The sequence below is a fragment of the Gobio gobio genome, assembly GCF_949357685.1.
Source record: "Gobio gobio genome assembly, chromosome: 19".
NCBI classification, from domain to species: Eukaryota; Metazoa; Chordata; class Actinopteri; order Cypriniformes; family Gobionidae; genus Gobio; species Gobio gobio.
In genome coordinates, this window is record NC_137112.1 from 43,491,811 (window position 1) to 43,518,385 (window position 26,575).

Here is a 26,575-nt window from a genome sequence, read left to right on the forward strand (position 1 = left end):
AAAAGTCGAAATTATATTTTAAATTGTTTTATTCCGTGGCGGAAATGCTATACTTTGCATCTGCCACACACAACCTAAAATATTACCACCAGCAGATGGAAGCATTGAGCAACATTTTGGGTTGAGTTTGGCATTCAGTCAGTGAACCATCTGCTCGTCCTGTGTTGCCTTCGTGTACAGAACACAGAGCATTGTGGGTGTTGTAGTCAAGCAGCAGCCCCAATTCGGCTCTTGCATGGGGGAATAGAACTACATTACCCATGCAACAGAAGTGACAAAATCAATTCGTATTCCTGCTGGATGATCTCACAGCAAACTGAGTTCCCCTCCTAATCTCAGGAATGACATCAGAACCAGAAGAAATCATGGAGTTATACGTTGAAACATGGGGAATAAGTTTCTAAGATTGTATTTTAAACGTTACTTGAAGAATAGTGGATCTTATAAACTTCATGCACCTCAGATTGGGGCTCAACTTCATGGTTGAGAAGGAGGAATTAACGGGCTCGGTCCGTTATCGCCTCTATTAGACTGTGCCGGGTGAAGGCAAACATGTCCGGGGATGAGGGCGGGTGTCCCGAGGCGCAGCTGGTCACGGAGGCCGGGCCCAACTGGCTCCGCGCGGAGGTCGAGCGCCTGACGCGGGAACTGAGCGAGACGAGCCGGGAGAAGATCCAGGCGGCGGAGTACGGGCTCGTGGTGCTGGAGGAAAACCAGCAGCTGAAACAACGCTTTGAAGACCTGGAGAGCGAATATGAGACCGTCAGACAAGAGCTGGATCAGCTCAGAGAGGTGAAAACAATTCGTACAATAACCGATTAAAATGTTGCTACTTTATTATCATTTTGAAACGGTAAAAAAGTAACGGTTTGTTGCGCGCGGCGGCGCACACAAGGAAAGTGTATCAGTCTGTGTGTCTCCACCCATTGTTATATTGTCCTCTCATTTATGTCCATTCATTGTTCTTACAGTGTATTTCACAAGATATGAAAAGTGCCATAAATTATAGGGCGTGTGCAGTAAGAAATATCGATAATAATAGATCGATATCACAGCCCTGGTAATTGATGATACAGACATTATATATTGATTTGTGTGTGTATATTATGTAAAATAAGTGTTATTTTAATTATTTATGGACAGTTAATCTATTTTAAATCTGAATTTAATCATGCGATTTTGAGAAATTTAGCCTGTCCCTTTAATTGAAGTCCATTGACACTTGTCAGAAAAAAAATATTGTAGTTGATTTTAAAAATGACCGCAATATACGTTTTGAATTGATATAGGCTAGAATATATTATATATGACATCAGCGGTCAAATGTAAATTGTTAGCTGTTATATACAAATATAAAATAGGCATTCAGTTTAAACTGTAATGTGGTGTAAACTCCACATCATATTGTATTAAAATGATTGTGCATGCAGGTTTTAAATGAATTGAGTGACTAGATGGAAAATTTGTAGGTCTGATTTTTGAAAATGAATTTGGTACAGTTTAATTGTTCATTTTCTTAATGTATATAATGTGTATGTTGTTGTAGACTAGTCAGTGATTTAGGCTGTTTATTATTGTGTCGGAAAGGAAATATATTTAGTTGAATATCAGTTTTCTTTGCATATCTATATTAGAGATTAAAAAAAATACTACCAGTCAAGTAAATAAAAAGTAATTAATACTACCAGTCAATATCATTTATATATAACTTATAAGCATTATATCAGCTTGTATTATTGGCATCATTTGAAAATAAACTTGGTAGACCTCAAGAAATCAGAAACGTCAATGCCACCACAAGTGATTTATATAAACAATATTTATATCGCTATACACAAAGGCTTATTTTAGAATTTGAAGCAATCCTTGTTTATGTTTATCACAGTAACCTAAAAACATCCCAGAGGTGATCCTGCCTGTTATCTATAAAAAAGCCGGATATTAGGATTTTATACACATATATATATATATATATATATATATATATATATATATATATATATATATATATATATATATATTGTACATTCAGCATTCTAGTAAATACACTAGTGTAAATAGATTAGTCATGTGATGTTGATCAGCGATGACAAGAAGTGAGATGTTGATGCAAGACGAGAAGTCAGTTTTATTTTAAGTGACTGAAACCTAGATTGGGATGTAGTTTGTATATGAATTGTTTTAGACCTGAATAGACTTGGGTTTCTTTATTTTCAGTTCAACTTTTGAATGCACAACTCTCTCTGTCTCCCCTCTCTCTCTCCTTTTCCCCTACAACTTCCTGTCAACAACCCAAACATGCAGCAAAGCTCCGACATTAATCCTGATTGTTAGAATTATAGTTTATTTAGAGCTTGTCTCGGTTCTCTTGTCTCTTCCCTCTTCTGTAATCTTTTCTGCACGGCTCTAAGTAAAGGACTCAGTCCTCGTCATGTAGTAAGAAGATCTGGGAAGAAATCAGGCTAAAAAAAGCATCTTAGGCTTGACTCATATCCGCCGCCTAGACAGAACTCACACTCGGGATGTCACCGAGGGGCTTCACCTGGAAGCTATTAAACTCTTTCTGTTCATAAATGCTTTCGTGTATCATTCCAAGCTACTAAAATACTTCAGTAGGTCAGTGCATGAAATCAGATTAGTTGGCAGATTATCTTGCATAAGTCATTTTATTAACAAAAGCAATGCAAATTATACATTGTCAGTCATTTTACAGTACTTTTAGTGCATAAAAGTGTTATAAATTGTATCCATGAATTTTTTTTTCCTTCTGTTCAACATGCAGGTTTTAGGTTAACATAACATTTATTTTAATTTATTAAGCATTTATAACATTTGAGTTCAAAATGGCTAACTATTTGGCAGATATTGCGTTAAAGTCACCCCTTTTAGTCATGCAGTTATAACTGCTTATCAACGATTTATAATGCATTTGTAAACAAGTTATTAGTCATTTAAAAACACCTTTATGAACCCTTTATGAAGGGAACCTTAATGTAAAGTGTTACCACATTTACCTATAAGTATGTCCTGTTAGTAGTCTTTATTTATTTACTTAAATGTATTTATTTGTTTATTTATTTTTACCTCCACTTATTCATTTTAAATGGTGGTACAAATATTCAATGTCTCTCAAGTAATCTGAATTCTCTTGTATATGTAGTAAGGTTTATTTTAAATGCTTTTTTGTTGCTTTTTCTATTTTGTATTAAATGCTGAGTGATCTCAGAACAGTGAAATACTGATGGTAAACCATGGTCCTGTTTACACCTGGTATTAAGAAGCATTTTGGTCGATCGGATCACAAGTGGACGATGCTAAATACAGGTGTAAATGGGGTCTAAAATGTTTTGAGCTTGTCCACTTTCGACCACTTCCAGAGGTAGTCGAAAACACGTTTGACTATGGCTGCAACTAACGATTATTTTGATAATCGATTAGTTGGACGATTAATTTTTTCGATTATTCGGATAAAGCCTTTTTTTATTGACGAAACCCACTATTCCACATCCTTCCCAAAGCTGTCCTTCAAATAAACGTGTCAGCCGAGTGCTATTTGAACACATACATAGTGAATATATCTACCATTACATAAATTAACCATGGTTTTACATCGAATAAAACAAACTTAAATAAATAACAGGGTTATTGTAGTTATTCAATGGTAACCACAAATTAACCATTGTTTTGCTTCAAATCCATAGTTTAACTATATGGTATTTGTGTGGTTATACAAATGGTAATCAATACGGCAAAACATGGTTTTATTATGATAAAAACATAGTTAATTTTCGTAAGGGTATGTTTGTGCTATACATTATGTGCAAAAAAAAGTTACTAAGCAAAAGGAGTTTAAATCCCTACATTAAAATGATATAAAAGAAAAACAAAAAACACAAACTCAGTGTTAGCAGATAAGCGGAATGTTCTGCAGGAACACACACACATTTGCTATGGACACAGTAACCCGTTACTGTCATTTCTTTATCCTGTAAATAGGCTATAAGAAACGTCTTACATTTATATTCAATTACACGCTGTTATACCTTTACAGTTACTACTACATAAAATACTTGAATTACATGTTGACTTTTAAAACAAAATTTAGCGTCCAACAGCAGATATTTCAGCTAAATGAATGTTTTAGCGCTGAATATTAATTGTCTCCCTCTCGACTGTGTTCTGTCTGCTTGATGCGCGTGCCCGCTTGTTCAGTTCAGTTTAACAGCTTGTCCGGATGTGCTTTCATGCAAAATTTAAATACTCGCGTGAATTGGTAGCATTTACAGATGAGGATATAACTACTGTTCTCTATATAGGTCAGTGGATATAACCTGTAAAATGAACGTTTTGTGCTGAGGAGGCACACACACAAACATATGTCAAGAGCATGACAGGGTATTTAAACGCTAATGCATTCGGTTGAAGCTTAAAATAAAGACTTCTCATGTTTTGGGCACTTGTATCATGTACCTTTCCTGCATCAGCTCACTCTTTTCACTCCACTATTTCTAGATGCACATTTTGCCCAGAGAACTGCGTTATTCAGTGCTGTAATTTGGCACGACTGGTGGAAGCTTATCGTGCACAGAGGGCAGACCCGTAAGACGATAATGAAAATCGTTATCAATGATTTTCATTATCGATTTTATCGACTAGTTGCAGCCCCACATTCAAGTGTGCCGCACAACTAGTTGTCTTGCCCCTAGTTGCGACTCTCTCACGCTATATGACGTGACAGACAACTAGTTGTCCAGTTCGGTTCACACAGTTTTTAAATGTATGGGTGTGAGTTTGGTTATAGACTGCGGCTGTCACTCCTGTAAATAACTGAACTTTGTGTGAATGTAACCATATTAAGGACTAAAATACAGGACTGACAACTGTATTCTGCTGCTGTGTGAATGTGGCCAAAGATAGGTGTTGTGATCAAGGCTCAGACACGCTGGATCAGACGGAGGGTGAGGTGAAAAGAGGAGACGAGTTAATCCCATTCAAGTATATCAGATCTCACCTGTCTGAACTCCAACACACACACACACACGTACATTAACTCATTCTCAAAAAACTCACTCATGTCAAGTCACCTTCATTTATATAGCGCTTTTTACAACACAGATTGCTTCAAAGCAGCTTTTGATTTTGATTTTTTTGAGCAGTACGTTTTTGATTTCATTTCTGTTGTAAAAATTAATTTGGCGCCACTTAAACAACCCCATCCTCAACTAAAGCAGAAAGCCCCCAATGTGCTCCGGACCCCATCCGCATGGCAACAGCACCTGGTGGCCTGAGAACACAAACCATGAAATAGGTTTGAAATAGTTCCACACAAACCCCAAAAAAGGCGAATCCGTGAAACGGTGACGGCACATCCGTGTTCAGCCTATAGGCAAGCGCATTTGACTACGTATGAGTGCTTATGTGTTTTTATCTGTACAGAGGGGAAGGGACAGCACAGTAAGATGAATTCTTGCCAAGATTAGCATCTTATTATGATTAGCACATTATGCAAGATTACAAATCTGTTTCTAGGTTAAGTCAGTATGAACAAAGACACAGCTAGCAGGGAAGCAGAGATTTAGACATGTTGGCCAATAAAAACTTTTTTTGCCTGCTTTTTCATTAAGAAATAGCTTCAGTCTAGTGTATTCACTACAATTCCAATTTTTGGGGTCGGTAAGTCTCATACTCACCAAGACTAATATTTATTTGAATAAAATATTTAAATAAGTTTTCTATTTGAGTATATTTTAAAGTGATCAAAAATTATATTTTTTAAAGTGATCAAAGCTGAATTTTCAGCATCATTACTCCAGTCTTCAGTGTCACATGATCCTTCAGAAATAATTCTAATATGCTGATTTGCTGCTCAAAGAAACATTTCTTATTATCAATGTTGACAGACATTTTAATATTTTTGTCTGAGTTTGTCAGGATACTTTGATGAATATATAGTTCAAAGAACAACATTTATTTAAAATATGAATCTTTTGTAACACATGCATTTACTGTCACTTATGCTCAATATAATGCAAAGTTATTTTTTGTTCTTCACTTTGGCTGTTTGAAAAAGCTGTTGCGCGCTTTCCTCACAATAACAAAATAAACGCAGCGGTGAGAAAACAATGGTTAAGAAAGCATCTGATCATAGCGATGGGGATGTTTGCACGAGCTCTGCTTTTCGGCCCTCCAGTAAAGTAACATCACGTTTATTTATATACCACTTTATACAATAGATTCCTTAAAAGCAAGCAGCTTTATAGTATTAAACATGAAAAAACAGTGTCAGTGTCTTTTCACTTAGAATTACAACTTCATTTTCTACTATATAGCAGATCTCCACTGTGTTCATGTTTTTACTCGCGTCCGACCTCGAGGGACTGAACAGAAGAAATTAACCGAAGATTTCCACGTCAAAGAAGGCGGAGCCTCAGAACACACCTACCTATTATGTAATAGCCAGGGACCAATGATGTTTCGAAGGTGTTTACCAGCCAGAGTGAACTTTTCCTGAAAGTTAGCATTGGTAAGCTGTTTCCAACTCCCAAAATGAATAGTTTTGGCCTGATTTTGTTCAAAATAACATCACACCAGTTTGTTCTTCTATTTCGTAGTATATCGGGTAGGGGTGTAATGGTACACGTATTCGTACCAAACCGTTTCGGTACAGGGCTTCCGGTACGATTGCAAAATTTTACAGTTAACAGTAGGCGTGTTTTACGCATGGAACATGCTTCAATCCGAGTTCCCACACGAACATGTTAAGTATTCTGTCCATTTTATCACGAAATTCAAACGTTAAATGCCGTTTTGACGCTCTTTAATGTGATGTGACAGATCACTGTATAGGCGCGCGAGTGAACACGATCATCTCTTCAAAGAATAAACATGAATCAACAGCTGAAGGTATGTTGAGGATGCATTAAAGGGGAACTTCAGCGCTGGAAAGATGAATGTGTATTTAAACTGTGTCATTTATGTAGTAGGAATGTGAAATTATTTTTGAATTTGGTGCCTTCTAGAATGAGAAGACAGAAAATGTATTTTTGTCTCATATGGATGAAAGACAACAACTCCCAGAATGCACTTGCTTTGCTGCCCTACGAGGCCACTCCCTACACCGCCCCCAACATCGTTTTGATCTTCATAATAATACAATAATTTTGTTCAGTTAGAGAATAAACACTACAATTAAAAACTGAACGTGTATTTTAAATAAAGTGTCGAAATTCACAGGACAAGCGCAGAGTCAGATTTTTATTCAGCACGAGAGGGAAGTAAGATCTGAACAGAGCTGAGATAAGCGCGGCAGTCATTCTCAGCGCGTATCCAGTCTGGCGCGTTTTCTGATCGCATATGGAAGCTAAACTTTCATAGGAATTCATTGAAAAGTTGAAACACTCACTTTGAAACTGCTCCGTTATGAATGCCTGAGGCCAAGCGCATTTACATTCTGAGAGTGAGATCTCTCCCCTATGGGCGGGTTGAAAACATGCGCAACAGCTCCCTCTACTGGCTGTAGTCTTTGCCTCTGGCCAAAAAATCCTCAGATGACGCAAAATGACGATATTTGCGTCATCAGAGGATTTTTTCTAGAAATAAAATGCATAATTCTCTTGTCTCAGGGGGATATGAGGGGGGAAAGTACCATAATTCAAATATACTACTGGGTTTCTACTGATACAAAGCTTAATGCTAAATCACTGAAGTAACCCTTTAACACTTACTGAAACGTATCACGTCGTGTAATCGTTCAAACGGTGTTTCAACAGCGGAAAGACGTCGATAAAACCGCTTGTAAACAATGTCAAGTAGCATTTACCTCAGAAGTCATTCAGTGTCCACAGCTGGTTAGTTCACTAGAGAAATCAACTCTTTCTCTAAATATATGCTCTATATTAGCTTATATATTCATTATATTCTACTTACCTGTTAGTGATTGTTTAATGTATGTTTAAATAAATCTGTCATGAAAATGGCAGTCACTGTGTAGGTTATAAATGATTTTAACAACGAACTGGAGTAAAACCATACTTTTAAAACTAGATTTAGAAGTTAATGCAAAAACTGCCTTATGTGAAGTTTACATGTTTGCACACAATGTGTTATTTGAGTGTTGATTATTATATCTAAAAATAAATAGCAACTGAATTTAGGCTAATAGTTTGGGCTCTGTTGTTAACCTTTAATATTATAGTAATGTGCAAGTAAGGGCTCCCTATATAGTTTACAGCATTATCTTTAAGAAACTTTTAGTTGTAATTGAATTAATTTAAGGACAGACACAATTTGTTCAGTAAACCACTGTTTAATAAAAATTAATAAAAGCCTATTTTATATTTAGTTTTCTCTCCCCTGCTGTACTGAACCCGTACCGAACCGTTAGTTTTGTGTACCGTTACACCCCTAATATCAGGGGAACGAAAATACCTATAAAACCTATAATCTCTATTTTTAAGTGTTTAACTATTTGGAACTAATTTGAAGGTGGGGTGAGTTCCCAGCTACTCATTTCTATTTCTGAAAGTAAAAAGAAAGTGTAATGTTGATTTTGATGGGCATTTTCTAGGCTTGTTTGTTGTGCTGAAGGAGGTCTGAGCCCACCGCAGTCAAATAAACAGTGGCAATAGTATTGGCTCAGATTTCTGTTCAGTTTGAATAGTCTGTGTCCTAACCAAGATGAAATACTTTGTCAGCTGTGCAGTCCATCAGAAAGGGTTTAAAGTGTGAAAGAAAGGTAACATTTTAGTCTCGTTCAATCAACAAGGGGGGATCAGAAGAGTCTCCATCAGTGTCCACAGCTGTGCAGGGGTGGGACTCTCTCACCATAGAGTTGATACAGCCTATCTACAGGCTGCTGTGGTTTATAGGGTTTGTGGCTATTTAAAGAAGCAGAATAGTAAATATTTGAGGTTTCTTAAGCCTAGCGATGGAAAAACAGCAGTTTTCTAAAAGGAATGTTCCTTTTGAACAAGATTAGCAGTTTTATCTGATTTAATGATGTGGAGTTCTAGAATCTAGAGTGTAAATGCACATTTCAACCGGGTGATGAGGGCCAGTGATAATGAGTGTATTTACAGAAACTCAGAGCTGTAGTGTTATGGAGTGTGCCAGAGGTTCGAATCCAGCTTGAAACACTTCCTAGTCTCTGCATTTGCTAAGTTATTACTTTTAGATGAACAAAAATGATAATTACAAAGTATACATTTCTGCTGTTTTGTAAGTATTTTCGGTACAGCTGGTTGTAGACGGACACTGCCGAGGGTTTTCTGTGCCAATCTATTGCTGTATTACTTTATTTTACGGAAAATGAGTCACACCTGACTACAGTAGGGTCAAAATTGCATTGTTGAGAGAAAACACTGACAAGTCGCATTCATTCAATGCTTACAAAGACTATAAACATGTATTTTAGTTTCCCTCACTCCACAAAAAATCCTTGAACATTTAAAGGGTCATAACACACACCGTTTCTGCCAATCTCATGTTAATCTTGAGTACTAGATTGTAGGGCTGTAACGATTTGACCAAAAATAAAAATCTCGATTAATTGAACATTTTACCCTGATTACGATCAATGAACGATTAATGAACTTTTTTTTTTGCTTTCCATTTTTTGCCCTCATAGGGTTTTTGAGTAAGTTCCTGATAAGGTTTTTACTGTAAATATGTTCTACTATTAAAAGGTGGAATTTTTTTTTTCTAATGAAAGTGCATTTCGTTGTGATTTTAAAATACTTGAAGGAAACGGTTGACTTTCAGCAGTTATTGTCTATGGGGCAGATTTCTGTTTGTTCTACATCAGATACAGATACATTAACACAGTAGGCCTACATTACATTTATTTGAATACATTAATGAGAGCGTGATTGTGTGTGTGAATTACTCATACCGTCTCTATTCATTATGAAGCTGTGGTTTATACTTCAGAGGTATTAAAATATATGCCTATAACGATTGAGTTTCTAAGCTACTTTAGTGACTTTACTTTAGTCACAGGACGGCGTTGACACTGCGTTTCTGCGCTGCTCTCTGCGCGCGATCTTCACGTGATGCGCAAGCTTCTGTCTGAGTGTTCGTTTGTCACAATATATCAGGCATTAGTACAACATAACACACATCTGATGGTCTAAAATCGCTTTAATGTTCAAAATGGCAGGACTTAAAACACATACAAATGATAAAGCTTTGTGAGGACGCAGGTGAAAGATCTGCCTTCAGGGGGCGCACGCGTTGTCAGAGACTCGACACGGCTCGGCTCTCTGTCACAGAAAAAAAGCTGAGCACTGAACGGATAAGTTTTCCGTATTGTTGTTTTTGAATAGTGCACAATCGCTTTAAATGTTCAAACTAGCAAGCCTTTAAACGCATTTACTTGACAAACTTTATTAGGACGAAAGTGAAAGCGATCTGGCTTCGGGGTTGCGTCTGTGTGTGTGTGTGTGTGTGTGTGTGTGTGTGTGTGTGTATGTGGCAGCGCGTAGGCTATAAGAGCGGTGATTAACTGACCTGTATATAAACTGTGTAAAACATGCAGTTACTATAGTGATTCTGGGCATCTATAAACAAAGGTAACTGCTCCTGCATATCTCTAGCTGTTTCTCAATGTCAAGGATACTTCCTCTGCAGGACTGGTCCTTCCAAGTCACTTCCTTCAGAGGCTAGGCGAGGCTCCTCTTTAGCATTTAAACACGTAAATGGAACAGGCTAGCAAGTGCACGTCATTAAGTCAGTGAAAAGGTCCGTTAGCCATCAATAACGTAATTTGTATAATATCTATACGGTTGTAATTTGTACTGGCATTTAAACGTTAAACTTTACTTATATTTACTACGGTTATAACAAATGTTTGGTAACGTAAATACTTACACTTGAAAGCATATTGCCCCGTTAACGCTCCGACTCCGCCAACGTCCAATATTTTGTATTTTTTGAACAAGATAGCAAAGCTGCGCGAATAGGATTGTGGGTGATTTGAGAGAGCGAAATCTACTCGTATGCATCCTTTCCTGTATATGGCATATTTTTCGAACAAAGGACTCAGACCTTGGTTGAAATTCCGAGGATCCTCGACATTGGAACAGTCCTTCGACGGCTGTCGATGACGTAGCATCCTCGCCTTCTGTGTGCCTGCAAACTGCGCTTGATGTGACTGACGGGGCGGAGTCACGTGACTAAAACCGAAATAACCGACCTTGGGGAAAAATATGTCGGTTAGAGGTTCTGAATTTCGGTTTCGATTATTTTTCGCTTAATCATACAGCCCTATTGCATCCTTCATATGTCCAAAGTGTCTTTAGTTTTATTATATTTATAAAAGACACACAAGCTGTACCAATTCTTTTCGAAAACAGCAAAGCTTGTGCAGTGGGCAGAGCTAAAGAGTCACGAGCACACACACACCTATGACACACACACACAATAGACCCTTTTCACATTTCCGGGTTTCTCAGAGCGGAAGTCGTCATAGTTGGGTTAAATATTATAGCTGTGAATGAGATAATACATTTAATATTTTTCTGTGTGCCCTTTTGCTCATATAGCAAAAGAGAAAACGCCACAGTTGTGATTTTCACAACTTTCAAAAAGAGGGAAAAAATAGAGTGAGATTGATAACGGGAGTGAAAAGAGAGAAATATGTTCATTTTTACCATCACTCCCATAGCTATTACTAAACACCCTCACAGCAGCGGTAACTTTTTTATTGTAATTTGATGCAAATGTAATAAAATACAAAGTATTAGTGTTATAAATGTGTATATATATATATATATATATATATATATATATATATATATATATATATATATATATATATATATATATATATATATATATATATATATATATATATATATATATATATATATATATATATTAAAAAAATGAAAATACAAAAAACGCTGCAGGATTTACGATATTGATGACCGATCACAGTCTGTGAAAAGGGTCTATACATGGTGTTATCCCTGGATAACTTTCGATTCACTACACGTTCGTGTTGTTTATATTATATGCACTTACATGCCGATTGCCAACACAACACAGATATTTGATGCCGTTTCACTCAACGCCTGCGGTTTCCACTCATGACCGGGAACAAACACACTTGCAGAACTCAGCTGTTGCTCCAGAAAAACAAACTGCATCCACCGTTTCCTTAATGCTGGGTTATTTGGGAAGCTGAACAAGGTTATCTTTCCCTCACAACCAAAAACACACTTATTTAGTGACAATGTTGATTTTGTGGTCTAAAAACAAAAAGACAGCTCTGCCGACGGCTCCTGTAACCCTGAACGAAGCTCAGTGATGGACACGCTCTTGCTCTCGCTCTGGTTGATTTGCGCACATGCTCATCCAGGAGAAGTGCCCATACAAGGATTTCTGCCCTTTATTACATCATACAGGGCGAATCCTGAAGGAGTGTATTTGGCACTGAAATACTCGTCATACGTCCCACTCGTTTTTTGAAATCTGGGCCATGTTTACCATGTGACTCCAACTCTTTAACAATGTAAATAAGTCAGAATGCATGAAATAGCATTTTACCCCCCCCCCCCCCCCCCCCAACTATATTCAGAACAGAACAGAAATAGAAGTATAAAATTGAATGTGCATTATAGTGGCATTCATTATAAAAAAGCCAAGCCTACACAAATGTATTTAAAGCACAACCAAGAATACATGGAGTTGCACTATACAAATTAACTTGGGCTCACGTACCTCTCAATTCAGCACAAATGTGTGTGCTTTTCACATGTTTTGCATTATAGAAGTCGCAGCACATTTCAGATGACTTATATTCACACTTATATTCTATTTTAGATAAACATCACTTAACGGCACATAAAAACCAAACTAACTTTAGCATCAGATGCTTCTATTTGGCTACGTCAAGCTAGTTCCTTTCGCCTCCCCATAATTTCCTCTTTTCTGTAACTTGTGAGAAACGCATTTGAAAAATGAAGACTTGCTCATGTAAACTTTTAGGAAGTAGGAGATATTTTTAATCTGCTCGGGCACTAATGGTTTGTTCATCTGTCATATTTAATGCATTTGCCATTTAAAACAAGATATGTAAACCTTAAATAGACTTTATTTTTAGATTGTCAATGTTAAACTATTTTCATGTGATAACAAAGCTGATAGGACTGAAATCTGAGTAATTACTAGAGAAGAGTCAGATCAAAGTCAACTGAAATCACGTAATACTCTGCAAACCAAGCTTCTGTCAAACTACTCTAAGGGGAAAATTAGGCTTTTTAGGGGCAAAAATTAGTTTTCTCAGAGCAAAGCTTGTCTGGATTCTGAATCAGCTGTCGTTGGCAAGCGTTTTTGTTGTTAGAGAAGATCAGTCATGATGTAAATTTGTTGTCCAACCCAGAAGAATAATTCACCATAGATTCCCAATGGAATTTGAAATGGGCTTTTAGATTACCAGTTTCTATTTATGAATAAAATAAGATCTGTGGTTACCATTACTTAAAGTCTACTCCTAATATTGTGTTGGTCCCCTTTATTGCTGCCAAAACAGCCCTGACCCGTCGAGGCATGGACTCCACTAGACCGCTGAAGGTGTGCTGTGGTATCTGGCACAGAGATGTTAGCATTTAAGCAGATATTTACATTTAAGTCCTGTAAGTTGCGAGGTGGGGCCTTCGCTCCTCACGTGCATTAAAGCTACACTATGTAACTTTTCCGTCCACTAGAGGTCGCCTGTTCAAAACAAAGGCGTAGTTTGATGACGCCACGTTTGAGCGCAGAATCTCGGGACATGTGGTCTTCACCTCACAGCCGGTGGGAAACAGTCAGGATAGGACTCGGGCAGAAATCATGTTCATGGATGCGATTATTAACATTACTGTAGTGAAGCAGAGCAGGACCGAGTGTTGTGGAGCTGAGCAAGGCCGCAGGAGCGATTGAAGAGCGGGACTGTTATTATGGCATAGTCGCCGGCGGGACTTTTATTATGACACAGTTGCCGGCGGCACTTCCTCTTCTCCAGTGCTAAGTGTGAGGTAATGCAGCTCTGTTTATCGTATTAGATATATCTGAGTGTGTTGAAAAGGAAGTTATGACGTTCGCTCGGCGGCTGCTATGACACTTGTTCACAATGCAGTGAGAGTAAAGTGTTTCACTGAATAAAACCGGAGACCGAGGGTGACGCAGATATGACGCAATCGACAGGCGACTCCCTCACACGCATAGCTCACACGTCCCGGCTCCTTGGTTAAAATAGCAATTTTCTCACGATTTACAAATAGTTGAAAACATTTGGGATATTCTAAGTACTCAACTGAACAAAATATATAACACTGGCCTAATGATTTCTGGATGTTTTACTGCAAAAATCCTACATAGTTCACCTTTAATGAGCCTTGGCCGCCCATGACCCTGTCGCCGGTTCACCACTGTTCCTTCCTAGGAGAACTTTTGATAGACACTGACCACTGCAGACCAGGAACACCCCACAAGAGCTGCAGTTTTGGAGATGCTCTGACCCAGTCATCTAGCCATCACAATTTTGCCCTTGTCAAACTCGCTCAAATTACGCGTGCCCATTTTTCCTGCTTCTAACACATCAACTTTGAGGACAAAATGTTCACTTGCTGCCTAATATATCCCACCCACTAACAGGTGCTGTGATGAAGAGATAATCAGTGTTATTTACTTCATAATGTTATGCCTGATCGGTGTAAATTGATACTGAGGACTCCAACCAGTCGATTACTTGCCTGACTAGTCAAGTTTATTTTTAAAGATTTTTCATCTCTTTATTCTCTTGAAGTACAGGTATTTTTTTACTCATAAACTGAAAACTGATCTGTTAAGAACCTATTAGAATCGAAAAACAATCATGAAAAGTAGGCGCTCGAATGCTAATTCTCTTCTAGGTTGTAGGACTACAAACTGAACAGCTGTGTCGGGGATTTTCTCACTGTAAGTCTGCGCAGGTGAGAAGTCTTGCAGCCTAACACCAAAGCTCGATCTTGCTGCTGAAGTCTCAACGGCAGCCTTATTTTACTACAGCACTGGCATGGATAAATTTAACAAGACCTTTTCTTGGTACTGGTTATAGAGTACACTCTAAATGCATCTCTTGTAGGGTTTAAGCCGAGCAATACTGAGAATTTTAAGGAGATTCTCAGATATACTAGGAATTAGTTTATGCTATACAGATATCTTTTGTCATCTTTGTTTAAAAAGGGATAATATCACAAAAATAGATCTTTGCAAATCAGTAGTTTGGGAATAGAGAGAAGCAAACAGTGGAGGTCTGTAATATGTATGTTAGCGTGGCCTTTATCCGCAGAATCTCTGTTCTGGAATCGGAATAAACTTCTAAAGAAATGTCTTGGCAACCCAGAGTGACAGGTGGAGAGTTGCCAGATCTTAGCAGCAGCTGCTGTGGCAGGAGGAGGACTTAGTGCTGACACCATTTCCACGTCTTTCTCTCACACACATTCTGATATTATTATGGCCCAGTGTCGCTAATGGATGTTTCTTCAATTTACAGGCACTTTTATTTCACATGGGTTTTTTTCTGTGCCTTGATTTATTTATTTCACTCAAATGCCCTTTATGTGTAAATGTTATTGTTTTACTTTTGTCACACATTCAGATCATCAATTATAAGCCAATGTATATTATGAAAAAAAAAAATGCATTATTACATTTAAAACTATGATGATCATTGTGTGAAAATGTCACCTTTTTTCTTTTTTAATAAAGAAATTACAATCAACCCACAGTTGTGGAATCATTTCCAAAACAACAATTTTGCTCCTAATAATGCTTGGTATTAAACAGTGTAAAATGAGGGAAATACTACTGAACAAAATGTAATTGTCGGTATTTATGATGCATAAAATGCTAGCTATAAATCTAGACTTGGCGAGACAAAAGAGTTGCCCATTTTATTCAATTAAAGGGTTAGTTCACCCAAAAATAATGTCATTTATTCCTCACCCTCATGCCGTTCCACACCCGTAAGACCTCCGTTCATCTTCAGAACACAAATGAAGATATTTTTGTGTAAATCCGATGGCTCAGTGAGGCCGGCATAGCCAGCAATGACATTTCCTCTCTCAAGATCCATTCATGTACTAAAAACATATTTAAATCAGTTCATGTGAGTACGGTGCTTCAATATTAATATTATAAAGCGACGAGAATATTTTTGGTGCGCCAAAAAAACGAAATAACGACTTATAGTGACTTATAACGAACGTATAGTGATGGCCGATTTAAAAAAACTGCTTCATGAAGCTTCAGAGTGTCGAATCATGATTCGGATCACGTGTGTCAAACCCCCAAACTGATGAAATCACGTGACTTTGGCGCTCCGAAGTTTTGAAAGCCATCACTATACGTTCGTTATAAGTCACTATATAAGTCGTTATTTAGTTTTTTTTGCGCACCAAAAATATTCTTGTCGCTTTATAATATAAATTTTGAACCACTGTACTCACATGAACTTATTTAAATATGTTTTTAGTACGTTAATGGCTCTTGAGAGAGGAAATATCATTGCTGGCTATGCCGGCCTCACTGAGCCGTCAGATATCAACACAAATATCTTCATTTGTGTTCCGAAGATGAACAGCGGTCTTACGGGTGTCGAACAGCATGAAGGTGAGGAATAAATTACCTTATTTTCATTTTGGGGTGAACTAACCATTTAATTTAGAAAATTTCCATCACAGAATGCTAGTATTAAAACAAAATTTAAGGTGTTGGAACTTGGAAATGACACCGTGGTGGCAATGTTCACGACTTTCATCAGCTGACAGAATTGTCCTGCGATGCATGTTGTAACATTGGTAGTGGATCAATTAAACCATTGAGTGTGTAAAAAATGTTTGGGTTTCTTTTCTAAAAGTCCAGTCCTCCAGCACTAATGGAGCTGTTAACATTTATGGCTTGTGGTGCCATGGTTGCGTGTGTGTGTGTGGCAACTCAGTCAGGCTGTAGCATGCCAATGACATCATTCAGACTGGCACACAGATTTAGGAGGGAGAAAAAGAGATGGAGTGTTTGATAAAAAGAGCTCTTGGATAGAATTCAACTAGTTTTGTCTCTAGCCAGTTACATCATCACTTTACAGGAAAAGCATCTTTGAGTCTTACAAAATGACCAACAAACATCAAACTAAACTGTCTGTGGGAATCCTGAGATTTGGGCCAAAGCTGCAGAACGGATTTAGAGAGAACCACACTCTTATTTGTAAATGTGTGTTAAAGAATTCCGGCTGATAAATAATAAAGATGAATGTAAACCAATATAAACCACACATAAATCTTATTGACTTCCATCAACAGTCAAACATTTTACAGTCCTTGGGTCTTGATTACATTTAGCCATTTAACTTCTACCCCATAGTACATTTAAGATTAATATGAACCATTCATTTCAAGTCTCCTTTCCCTCATCCCAGCCTCCACCCTACAAAACAAGTCATTTGTTTGTAGCATAGCGCTAGACCGTGATAAACGGTATCATTCTAACTCCGATCTCTTCCTGATCATGTTCACACAGGCATATGGCCAGGTTCACTCCACCCACAAAAAGGTGGCTGCAGACGGGGAAAGCAGGGAGGAGTCCCTCATCATGGAGTCGGCATCGAAAGAGGCGTACTATGAGCAGAGAATGCAGGACCTGCAGACTGATCTACGACAAACAAAAAACACTCTCACTAGCACCCAGACGGAGAACGAACGTCTGGCCACCCTCAACCTCGAGCTGAGAGAGGTTTGTGCAGTAGAGGGTTTTAAGTATTTGCAAATGAAAGATGTATAAATGTTGTTCGCATGATAACGCACTGAACAGCAAAGGTTGCAAGGTTAAATAGACTAATATTAAACTATGCAATCTTATATCTGTCGTCACATAAACAAACCCAGTGATTTGTGCCCCCAGTTATGCTTTATATGTGCATATAGATTCATGAATGTTTGTTCCATTCTTAAGAATAATGAGATAGTGGAGCTGCAGCGCAGTCGTCTGCGCGACGACATTCGAGAGTACAAGATCCGAGAGTCTCGTCTGCTGCAAGACTACACTGAACTGGAGGAGGAGAACATCAGCCTGCAGAAACAAGTCTCCACCCTTAAACAGGGTCAGGTTAGTAGTATTGAGCATTGCTCACATTTGGGTGTGGTGTGGAAAAGTAGCCAAAGCTCACGATTGATAATCGAAAGGTTGATGGTTCCATTCCCACACATGCACCATCACTGTTGAAGCACTGTGGATAAGAGTGTCTGCTGAACGATGACTACTACTTCCACATAGTTGCATGTGTACAAGTCTGTTTTTAGTTTGTTACAATTTTGTATATCTCTGACCTCTTCCAAAGGTGGAGTTCGAGGGATTCAAGCATGAGAATCGGCGTTTGGAAGAGGAAGTACAGTACCTAAACAGCCAGCTAGAGGACGCTGTTCGGTTACGCGAAATAGCCGAGCGCCAGCTAACGGAGGCTCTGGAAACAGTAAAGACCGAGCGGGAGCAGAAAGCAGCGCTTCGAAAAGAATTGACACATCACATGACCCTGGGAGACTCCCTCCTTGCCAGCTCATTGGACGGGCTTAAACTTAGTGCAGATGAACCTAATAACGACGATGCCATTCTGACACTAGAAAATGGATTTGCTAAAGTTAATGAGGGTAATGATGAAGATAACAGATTGTCTTCACCCAAGAGAGGCGAAAACTTCCGTCCTGCACCAAGTCTGGTGGATGACTTGTTGACCGAGCTGAACATCTCTGAGATCCAGAAACTCAAGCAACAGCTCTTACAGGTATAGACATCTTTGTGTATACTGCTGCAAATGCAATCCTTTGATTTAACTTTCGACTGTTTGGTCATTGAAAGAGTCACCTTGTTGAAAGAGTCATGCTGAAAAGCATTCCCCCCCCTCTATTTCACCTTGCAGGTGGAGCGAGAGAAGGTAGCTCTTCTCACCACTTTACAGGACTCTCAGAAGCAGTTAGAGCATGCTCGAGGAGCATTAGCCGAACAGCAGGAAGCCATGACAAGACTTAGCGATGATTTGGGCGCAATGAGAAGACTGCAGGCAGGCAAGGAGCGTCAGTCGGCACTGGACAGTGAGCGAGAGCGGGACAGTCGAGAGGACAATGATGTGGACTATTATGAGCTGGATATCAATGGGCCAGAGATACTTCGCTGCAAGTATGAGGTGGCCATAGCAGAGGCAGGTGAACTGAGGGAGGAGCTTAAGGGACTAAAGTCGGAGCATGATGAGGTGAGTGGGACTGTTGAAAAGTTGAGTTTTGTTCAATATTATATACGTTTCATTAATGGGTTGATTCATTGTACATTGTGTGGCAACATTTACGTATGATTCTAGATGAAGACTGAGCATGAGGAGGTACGGGCACGACTGGAGGGACAGGTGCGTGACCTCAGTGTTCAGGTGTGTCATTTGGAGAGCAGCAGCCGTGCAGACCGTGATCAAGTCACTCGGTTGGAAAAGGAGCTAAAGGAAGTGAGTGCAGTCGCGGGCGAGACAGAGGGCAGTCTCAGCGTTGCACAGGATGAACTTGTTGCCTTTAGTGAAGAGCTTGCAAACCTCTACCACCATGTCTGCATGTGCAACAATGAAACCCCGAATCGTGTCATGCTTGATTTCTACAAAGAGGGTAAAGGAAACAAGACTGAAGTTAAAGATCGGCAGTCTACATTGACTCAGACCAGCGACAGCACAGCCCAGGCACACAGGTCCAACTCCACCACTGTTGACAGCTCAACTTCTGGGACGACAGAACGTCCTGAACCAATGGACATCTACAACCTGGTAGCAATAATTCGGGATCAGATCTGCTACTTGCAGAAGGCGGTGGACCGTACCACAGAACTATCCAGGCAAAGAGTTGCTTCTCTAGAGTTGGCCGCAGTGGCAGATAAAGACCAAGCTGCTTGCATGGAGGAGATTTTGAAGCTCAAGTCCCTGCTGAGCACTAAGCGAGAACAGATTGCCACGCTGAGGACTGTGCTCAAGGCCAACAAACATGTGAGAATAAAAATATTAGCTTGGCATGAATGTATATGATACCAGAATATTGAGCTTGTTGTTGATCATTCAAATGGATTGTATGAGATCTTCTTAGTATATTAAGAGCTCTGAACTGTGGTGTGGTTCTTTCCCTCTTTAGACGGCTGAGGTTGCCTTGGCAAACTTGAAGAGCAAATATGAGACTGAAAAGGCCATGGTCACAGAAACCATGATGAAGTTGAGGAACGAGCTGAAGGCTCTTAAAGAAGATGCTGCCACTTTCTCCTCTCTCAGGGCAATGTTCGCCACCAGGTAGTACAAGAACACAACTGAAAGTTGTTTCTCTTCCAGCCTTCTCTGTCTGGCTCGCCCTAACCAAGTAACTCCACCATTATCCATGCTACTGTCCAGAAAACAGTAAGGTTACTTTTACACCTGGAATTATCAATGTGTTTTGGTTGATCAGATTTTTTTGGCCGCGTTCATTTCATTAGTTTTGCCACGCCGCGTTCATTTCATGACAGTACAGATCCACTTTCGCGGCACGACTGAAGCGTCACAACGCTTCCCCTCATGTGTATGTTGATGGGCGTTCCTCAAGTTTACTGCTATGGGCGTGCGCAAGTCTCTCGCTGGTCCTTTGTTTTTCATTCCCCGCTGGCTCAAACGCACGCCCATCAACATACACATGATTGGAAGCATCACAACACCACGCTTCAGTCGTGCCGCAAAAGTGGATCTGTACTGTCAGTTTTGCCGCGTTCATTTTCATCTGGTGGAAAGCACTAATTGCTAATGGGGGTGTTTTCAGAGCACTCCTGTTTCACAGGTAACAGTCTGTCTTCAGAACACCCCCTTGTTTTCACTTATTTTGGATTAGCCCAACCCACTGGAGAAGAGAGACAGATTGAAGTACCGGTAGGCTAGTTTGCTGTATATTATTTATTTAATTGTGAGAGCGTTTTTTCTGCTCTTGATCTGGCTTGTTTAATAAATATTACGTTTTTTTTAAAGTGGACGTGCCTTTTGTGTTTAAGAGTAAAAGCTTTAAGTTAATAGTCTATTCGTGTCTCAGCCGCGAAGCTGAGCTGAGCTCCTATGTTTGAGCTGCACAGAGCAGCTGAAATCATAGTGTCTGTCAGTTATTATAATACATATGACAAAAACAATTGTCTAAATTATGTTGCATATTCCTCAAACGTTCTTGTGGTGATATCACTAGTTGACAACATAGTACTCTATCTTCGGAAGTCATAGGCTATGATATTGAGCAGGTGCACGTGATGCAGACTCGTGTGTCGGACTCATTTCAGTGCAAAATAATCAGCTCAAAAAAATGATTTAATATACTGTAAATAGCCTACTAGTTTTTTATGTTTATTTATAATTCATTTAGGCAGACAACAAGGCCACCAAGTACTGCGCACAGTAATTAATATAATTATTAAGTAAGTAATATAATTAATTTAATTTTTTTTTTCCCTAACGTCATTTTTAGTCGTTTTTTTAGTCGAAAATTTCAGTACTTCAGTCGACCAAGATTTTCTTTGGTTGATTACAGCCCTACACGTTAGGTCAGTAGGCGGCCTTTTGTGGCTGCGTTTTCGACTACCTCTGGAAGTGATCGAAAGTGGACAAGCTCAAAGCGTTTTAGACCCCGTTTACACCTGTATTTAGCATCATCCGCTTGTGATCCGATTGACCAAAACGCATCTTAATACCAGGTGTAAACAGGGCCTTTACTCAAGATCTAAATCTGGTTTATCATCTCTCTTGCTCTATCCCTCATTCACTTTTTCTTCTTTAGGTGTGATGAGTATGTAACACAACTGGACGACATGCAGAGGCAGCTGGCTGCAGCAGAAGATGAGAAGAAGACTCTGAACTCCCTCCTGCGTATGGCCATCCAACAAAAACTGGCCCTCACTCAGCGACTGGAGGATCTGGAGTTTGACCACGAGCAATCCCGAAGAGGATCCGGTGCTGGGCCAGGCACCCGTGGGAAGGCTCCATCTGGGCGTGGCAGAGGACCCTTGTCTTTTTCAAGCCCCCATGTAAGTCCTAGACTTCCCTGTAAGAACCGACCACAACCACACGGCCTCATTGGAAGTCCTGCGGTTTTCTGCAGCGAGAAGTATAAAATTCTGTCTGACACTGGATCCGATTAACATCTGTGTGTAACTGTCACTCATCAGCATCCTCATACTAACATTCGTTTTACTGTGTGTGCTTGGGACAAAACAACTAACACGTTTGTACTAACAGCTCTGTGTCGACTTATGTTCTGTAGATCAACCTGGAGAGAATAGATGTGTTTGTAATGCCATCCTACCTACTAGGGTTATCACGATCACTACAAGGCTTGCCAGATCACTGAAAAAAATTCTTCAAAAATGTCATAATAGTTGAACACTAATATTTGGGTACTGAATTGAACCTTTTTTGCAATGATGAGTGCTGGTATGTACCTACTATATTTGGCAAGTATAACGTATATGACCAGAGCACATTATAATGTACAATGCAATGCATTAGTTCCATTTCCAGTGTCTTTGTACAAGCCGATATATTGTGTTAGAACTAAACTACAGAAACGTTGATCTCTATGAACAAGGATGGAGGAAACGATTGAAGACAATCTACGTCCATATCTAAATTTGGCGTTTCTGTCTGAACGTCTGACCCGAGTGTTTCTACTCAAACACATCCAGCACTGAGAATACTGAATGTCATTGAGTTAAACCCAGTTTCACAAAGCTAGTCTGTTAATCTCTGTGTCAGTGGGAATAAATCTGTATAATCCCAACAGAGACGCACCTTACTGAGCCTGCTGGGAGCTTTGCAATCCAGGTTGCAACCCTAAAGGACATAATTAATGCTGCAGAAATTGCTAAAAATATTTTTTGTTAAATATGATAAGAATATAGATTTGTGAAAATATTTCTTAAAGATGATGTCTGTGTTTGCGTGCACAGAAAAAGGCATTTAAGGGTTAGTTCACCCAAAAATGAAAATTAGCCCATGATTTACTCACCCTCAAGTCATCCTAGGTGTATATGACATTCTTCTTTCAGACGAATACAATTGGAGTTATATTTAAAAATGTCCTGGCTAATCCAGGCTTTATAATGGCTGTTTCTGTTTTGAAATCCATAAACGTGCATCTATCCATCATTAATGGAGTACGCGCGTTCACGAGAGAATGCCGTTCCAGCGTATGATGTATGACGCAGACGTAGCGTAAATTGATTGGACCTAACCAATCATGTTCTAATTCTCAGAGTATAAAAGATCGGTACTCACACGTCTGAGTTCTCAGATGCTGACGCCAACATTAACTCCATCCTCCCCACCACCACCAGGATGGTCCCCGTCTATACCTCGGCTGCGCCCCTGCCTTCATCTTCGGGCAGGAAATGCAGAGTCTGTTACATTTACATTTACATTTAGTCATTTAGCAGACGCTTTTATCCAAAGCGACTTACAAATGGGGGCAATAGAAGCAGCTAGAGCAGTCGAAGGGCAACAATATCAGCAATATGTAAGTGCTGTAACAAGTCTCAGTTAGTCTAGCACAGAAGTATACAAAAATTTTTTTTTTTTTTTTTTTTTTTTTGTTACCCTCGAGACGAGAGCTACGGACGAGGCCTTCGCCAAAAAAACTCTAATTATAATACTTGCTGGTCTGTTAATAAACTTGCTATTTTATCGTATATCATCTGGCCTCCCGAGTCTTTCTGGTAGCACTAGAATATTCTCACCAAAGCGTCTATACGTCAAACGCTGGAATGCCATTCTCTTGTGTACGCACTTACGTCAGTTAGGGATTACAGTTTGTAAAGTTTTAAATATGGATATTTTTCTTACACAAATGCATCGCTTCGCTTCAGAAGGCCTTTATTAACCCCCTGGAGCCGTGTGGAGCAGTTATATGATGGATAGATACAGGTCTATGGACAAAACAGAAACAGCCAGTCACTGGCATTATAAAGCTTGGAAGAGCCAGGACATTTTTAATATAACACCGATTATATTCGTCTGAAAGAAGAATGTCATACACACCTAAGATGACTTGAGGGTGAGATAAATCATGGGCTAATTTTAATTTTTGGGTGAACTATCCCTTTGAGAAGTTGTATGTTGTTTCATGTTTTTGTTCATACCATTTCATCTAGCCATTCAGCCAGCATAACACACATTGTCCATGTTGTCTTCACAGTGGCATGCATGATCTGCTCTCAGTCTCAACCCTTTGTATTAGTTTGCATGTTGTCTGTTGCATGTGAGTCCTCTGTTTCCTGCTGCCCATTGCATCAGGAAGAGCGAGTCTACTGTTTTGCTGTGTACTAATGGGTCTAACTGGTCTCATTGTTGACGGTAATACTTACTTTGTCTATGTCCATATGAACTTGACTTACTAGTCTTACTAGGATATATTAATTACTTAAAGAGCTAGTTCACCTACTTACCTTCATGTCATTTCAAACACGTAAGACATTCGTTCAGCTCTCAGATTTCCTCAAAAAGATCTTTTGGGTTTGGAACGAGATGATGGTGACTTATTAATGACAGGATTTTAATTTTTGGGTGAACTAACCTGTTAAGTTACATTTGGATCATTTATGATATGATCATTCTGATGATTGTTTTGTTTCTCAATTTTGCAGTAATTTTATTAGCTCTGGCTGCAAACGGCTATTTCCCCCTTCCTTCACTCTACACTATACGTCCAGAATACACATGCCTGGTTCAATTTTGGAAGCAAGAAATTTGTCCCTGGATGTGGCTGCAAGGAAACACAGGCTCACATGTAAAGCCGACCGGTCTATGTAATCATTATTCTGACTGTTACTGTGGTATTTTTTTTTCCTGCTTTGTTTTTTTTATTTTTATGTAACTGTGCACTTTTAGTGCATTAGTTATTATTATGCAAGAGATGCACATTTCAGTATACTTAGCACATTTTTTTTTGTTTTGTTCTTGCAAATTTTACGTATTTAACTGAAAAAAAATAATATAAGAACTATTTGTTTGTTTATAGTATTTGAAATGCTTAACTGCCAGGTTTTAAGCATATTCCAGGGAGGACAATTATGCTAAATAGGCCTATATATGTTTCTTGTTCTGTTCAATAGTCAAACATTCTAACTGAACATTATCTTGCTAGTCATTTAGTATAACTCCACTAAAAGAACAATGAATTGACTTGCTCCTGAAAAGTTGGGAGTCAATTTTCATAGTGGGTCATGGAAATGTTCATTTCAAGACATTTATAAAACAAACAAACAAATTGATTCCAAATTGGAATACTTTACATTTTTTTGCCAAATACTGCATTGTCAGCATTTTGTATTTTACAATGCAATTCATATTAGTTTTTAGACATTGATCTGTTTTATATAACCCTCTCCTAAGACCTCCTGTGCCTTTTATTGTTTTTTGTTTTCATGAACAATTCGAAGAGCCATAGTCTTCAGTTTTTCTGTCAGCCTCGCTACAGATGTGAACATCTAATTAAACACTCCTTTTGAAAGTCAACCCAGATCGCTTGTTCAGGAGATTTTAAATGGTAGTAAGGATTAGGTGTGTTAAAATCATACATTCCTTTTGAGGAAGAAATGATTTCTGATGGCGGTCATGATTGCCGTCTTGACATTGTTAGTCATTATTTTCCTATGTGTAACCTTGATAATATTTTGTTTGTATTTCAGCAAGCAGAAAACTTTGCCTCAGAACATTTGTGCCATTTCAAATTTAAGACATTATAAGTTTTAAATGACCTTTTTATCTTTCTTTTTTCTTTTGACCACAAATTAAGTGCAATTTTGTGCTGTTTCTGGACTGTATGCAATAGTTTTCTATTTGCTGAAAACCGCTTCAGCCATGTCATAGCTTTGTGACATTTATGAGTTATTTTTACACATTTGTATGGAATGACCTCACATGTTTGTTCATATTTATTCATAACGTATCGTTCAGTATTAATGACTAGGGTTATATGCATTTTAACTGGCACATGCGATGCCTCTCTTTGCATTTCTACTTGAAATCTTACAGGTACAGTGTAAGCTATCACCTGTGTTTTTTATTTAACAGTACTGATTTCAATGTTGTGCTATTTTTCTAAACATTTGAGCTTCCCTGTAGTTTATCATGAGGAACATTATAGGCCCATGTCTGTCTTAACATTTCTCATTTGACAAAAAACGAGCAAAAAAATAAACTAATGTAAAATATTGCATTTGTGTGTAACTGAATGTATTACATGTATGTATGTATGAGCTATGTATGGATATATATATTTATCCGTTATACATGTTATTTTTTATAAATTATATGCGTTATACGTTGTAACTTGTGTTTGTTAATATCAAAATCGTTTTATATGGAGTATAGCGCTCACTGTTTGCCGGTCAACAACATATATTTACTTGTATGTGTTTCGTCCATGATACCAAGGGATTCGCATTTATATTTTACACTAATCTGTATTTGCGCGAAGTTCAGTATATAAAATTTTCCCCATTTTGATCGGAACTTCCGGTAATTTTCACCACCATGATCTCC

General features: G+C 38.7%; 1 protein-coding gene across 2 annotated transcripts; it reads left to right on the forward strand.

Moving 5' to 3' along the window:
• Positions 1–302: 302 nt before the first annotated feature.
• On the forward strand, positions 303–26,536 carry LOC307142722 (bicaudal D homolog 2; the record flags this gene model as incomplete). Of its 2 annotated transcripts, XM_079843787.1 has the most annotated exons (9): positions 303–792; positions 17,536–17,748; positions 17,968–18,120; positions 18,353–18,793; positions 18,929–19,258; positions 19,364–20,026; positions 20,169–20,320; positions 21,816–22,062; positions 24,676–26,536. In XM_079843787.1, exons 1-9 carry the CDS (start codon positions 553–555, stop codon positions 24,676–24,678), a joined length of 2,442 nt encoding a protein of 813 aa, XP_079699913.1. In that variant the 5' UTR covers positions 303–552. The 2 variants fall into 2 exon arrangements, with proteins under 2 accessions (XP_079699913.1, XP_079699912.1); XM_079843786.1 differs by lacking the exon at positions 24,676–26,536 and having other exon boundaries at positions 309–792; positions 21,816–22,176.
• Positions 26,537–26,575: the final 39 nt, after the last annotated feature.